This window comes from Nematolebias whitei, chromosome 15, assembly GCF_014905685.2.
Source record: "Nematolebias whitei isolate Nwh7 chromosome 15, NemWhi1, whole genome shotgun sequence".
NCBI classification, from domain to species: domain Eukaryota; kingdom Metazoa; phylum Chordata; class Actinopteri; order Cyprinodontiformes; family Rivulidae; genus Nematolebias; species Nematolebias whitei.
This window is the reverse complement of record NC_056512.1, coordinates 17,500,600-17,504,685: the sequence shown is the minus strand read 5'-3', so window position 1 is coordinate 17,504,685 and position 4,086 is coordinate 17,500,600. Positions and strand designations below refer to the sequence as shown.

The 4,086-nt window shown below is 40.4% G+C and overlaps 1 protein-coding gene across 1 annotated transcript in view; it reads left to right on the top strand.

The window, feature by feature from the left end:
• Positions 1–1,436: 1,436 nt before the first annotated feature.
• The window catches only part of tspan35 (tetraspanin 35), a 10,435-nt gene continuing 7,785 nt past the window's right edge, over positions 1,437–4,086 (top strand). Inside the window, exons 1-2 of the mRNA XM_037688834.1 lie at positions 1,437–1,493; positions 3,555–3,770. Of these exons, the coding sequence (XP_037544762.1) occupies positions 1,437–1,493; positions 3,555–3,770 (273 nt within the window). The remainder of the gene's footprint in view (positions 1,494–3,554; positions 3,771–4,086) is intronic.

Genomic DNA, 4,086 nt, shown 5'->3' with positions numbered 1-4,086 from the left:
GCAGACCTTGAGTTTGACACTTGCGCTGTGAAGTCCATCAAAATGACAGTTCAGGTATGAAAAGTCCAACTTTTTGGGACTTGTTTAAACTTCAAATGATGCTTCTAGTGTAAAGAGTACCTGAGGTATAAAGGTCCAAAGAGAATTGAGTTTTCTGACTCATTCTGCCAAAACTCTGTTTATGGGATTTTTTTCTTCTTTGCAAACTGTGTCTACACTGTACAACATACTGATACCAAAAGTTACATATTGAGTCATGACGGAAAAGTTACATTGGAAAACTAACATAAGTCCATTTCAGTGCTCATCTATTGGCACCCTTAATAAAAACGTTTTTATAAAGCAACATGGAGGAGTTGAGCTTTTGGAATCAGTTGCTGCTTCCTTGTGTGCAACAAGGGAGTTTATCAAAAACAGAGAAGCGCACTACCTTCATCATCATTTCTTTCCTGCTTAATGTGTCACTAAGTATCCCTCACCCGTGTCCCATGACAGGTGACATGCGCTGTAGCGCTTGCAGAGTTTGATAAGTTATTAAGATCTCAAAGTGCGAAGGGAGAGTTGTCGGGAAAAGGCAGCTGTTTTTCATTCCTAATCTCTAACTCACCAGTAAAAATACCCACTGGTTTGCATCGTTTGAACATGCAAACTCTGCAACACATCGGTGAAATGATTAATGCTGAACACATTAATGACCCATCTAAGGGGAGTGGTGGCGCAGAGGTTAGCGAAGGTGGGCCTGTGATCGGAAGATCGCCGGTTCAAGCCCCGGTACAGACAACATCAAAAATGTGGGTGGGGTAGGTGAAGCACCCACACCTGCCCCCTTCCTCATTCGTACCACCCTGGGCCCTTGAGCAAGGCTCTTAAACCCCACCATCTGCTCCTCCGGGTGTCCTAGATAGCTAGATAGTCGGGGGACACCCTGGACAGGTCTCCAGGGACACAGAGAGACAACCATTCACTCTCTCACTCACATCTAGAGACAATTTAGAGTCATCAATCATCCTAACATACATGTTTTTGGTCTGTGGGAGGAAACTGGAGTACCCAGAGAAAACCCACACATGCACAGAGAGAACATGCAAACTCCACCAGAAAGTTTCCAGCTGAGATTTGATCCAGCGGCCACTGAGAGGAAACGGCTCTACCAACTGAGCCACCGTGCCGCCAAACTATCAATGTTTTTTGTTGTTTTGTTTTTGTTCAATGTTTTTTCTTGAATTGGGTTGGCGAGATTCAATAAAATCATTCAAGTGGCATATTAGATATTTTGCTAACATGACAGGCACAAATACTGACACGAGCAAAAATGAGCCACTAAAAATGAATCCTAGCTTCAGCTTTGAAAAGATGATTTAAAATGATGAGTTACTTATTTTAATTATCGTCCTTTTTGTCTTTGCCCTCAACAGGTCGAACTATCAGCTGGGAAAATGGGATGTTTTGCATTCCTCAAAGTCATCATGTTTGCTTTTAATGGCATCATCTTTGTAAGTAAAATTCACAGTTTAATTAACTTGTCTTTGATTTTATTCTTAATGAAACCATATTTTAATTTTGTTTAACTTCTGTGTGCTTTGATGATAAGCCGCCATGTGAACACTGAGCATGCAAACAAAGAAGGACGTATGTAACTCTTGTACAAACACGTAAGAATTTGAATAAAACACATGTTATCTAGCAGAACTGCACTTCTATGAAATTCAAGTTACAGGATGGACTGCATGAACAGATAAACAACGTAGCAGAAATAGGAAGTATAGCTTTCCACTGCAGGATTTCACAGAAAACACAAAGTTTTTAAAACATGAAAACGTCATAACTGAGCACGACGCTGCTGATCTTCTGCTTTTTGTGGCGAGAACAGGTCGACACCTTCTGCCTCATGTTTTTGTACAAGCAGAATTTACTTCGAATGAAACAATTTTACAACAAAGTAAAACAAATACAAATACTGACCCAGTGAGGTTAATTTTATTTTATAGAGAAGTGTGGTTACTAACCTTAAAATCTGTGTGTGACTACTGACATCTGTTGGTAAAGATGTAAATAATCTGATGAAGAACATTTAAAGTGCCTGCGACATGCATGTCCAAGTGCAAAAAAATGGATTTATATTTGAGAAACTTGGCATAATACACACAAATGTACCCATTTTATCCCGTAACTGGTATATCTTTTAAACTTGGTGCAGCCACGGTAAAACAGGAAGTGACATCAAAGGGGAACTTCCTGGTCTTTGTTTATTGAAACATTCTCATCTGAACTCTGACTCTCGTCTCTCAGAGTGACTCAAAATGATCTAAAGAAACTGATTCTTCTCGTTTGTCTGTGTTGTCAGCCTTTGTAGCCATGTTCTGTTCACCTGCAGGTGACATCACTTCCTGTTACTGTGCAGGAGAAGATCAACAACTGTTCGACAGGACATGGTTCTCTGCAATAATGTTACCTTTAAAAAAATGCATTCATTTTAAAGTATTTTTTAATGATGTCACAAGCAGGCTTTTCACTTTTCATCTATTTTATCTAAATATAAAATATCTTGTTCCCGTTTCACTCATATGGCAGGGTTGATTTTTTTTCCTTACATAAAAATACTGTATTACTTCCTTCACCCCCCACCCACGATGTTGTTGGTTCAGGGAGTTGAACCAGCGATCTTCCGATCACAGGTCCATCTTCTCTATACCACCACTCCCCCTATTTTTCCCACATGCCCCTTAAACTATGCACAATGCTCTTCTTTTGTGCTCTCCTCATGTTGATTTTTTAAATATTATCAGCACATGTCAGTTGTATGTTGTAGCAATGATCCAACTTTGTTGATTTAGACTTTAGTCTTTGTCGCCATGTAAATTTAGTGCACATGCAGGGTTCTGTGAAAGATAAACAGTTTTCAGCTCTGCAGGCAGCTCAGCTTTTTAAAATAAATTAAATCTGCGGTAGACTCTTCTGTTTGCAGGAACCAAAGCACCAAGCTAGCAGCTTTAGTCCAAGTGGAGCTGAGACTAAAGTCGGCTGCTTCTGTCCTAAAATAACATGTTGTCTTTGCACTGCTGTCAGTTTTGAGGTTCTCCGTTATTTCTTGCAGAAATACTGCAACATTTTTGTTTGAAGAACTTCAGGTTGCACTAGAAGTGCTACAGCTAGCTGCTACTGTTTGGGCTAGCAAATAACCAGATAATCCAGTGTAGATATTAAAACTGTCAGTGAAACGGTGTTTGTATGAACCAATGGGAGTTTTAGACCGAAGTTGTTTTAAGATGATAAAGGTTCACTCCACACTTTATTAGATTAGCTCAGATTAGCTCAGATTAGCTCTTCAGCCTGGTCAGAAATAATTTCTGCAAACTGAGGATGTTCAAAGAGCTTTCAAGAGGTAAAATAATAAATGTTTCAAACCTTTCCTGACTACAACAGATCTGAGCTATAAGTGTGAATTTTAAAAAGGTCAGTCGTACAGAGACATTTTTAATTCTTGCTGTGCCACAAAACTGTTGTAACCCAGAAGACTTTTCTATTCATCCCATCTTTTCTTCTCCCCATTTCAGCTGGCTGGAGCTGCCGTCCTGGGTGTTGGGATCTGGGTGAAGGTGGACAGTGGCTCCGTCCTCAACTTTCTTGGGAAGATTGATGGGGTGCCGTCACAGCTCAGCCAGGTGCTCAATGTGGGCTACCTGTTGATCGCCATTGGTGCTCTGCTGGTGATCATTGGCTTCCTGGGCTGCTGTGGGGCCATCAGGGAGAACAAGTGCATGCTGCTGCTGGTAAGATGCTGCCTGCTGCTTTGTACTGTCTCAGTGTACGACTGCGGTTTCATTTGATCTCATTTGATAAATAAAATGATCCATGTTTCATGTGGGATTGGTGAATACCACAGAGATGTTGTCTTTAGTTGTCACCAGCAAAAACTTTAACTTTCATTACACTAACTTTCTACCAAAACTACAATTGTAAATGGACTGTACGTATACAACACATTTCTATCTAATCAATACACTCAGAGCTCTTTACAACACAATCAGTGTCCTCATTTACACACACACACACACACACACACACACACACACACACACACACACA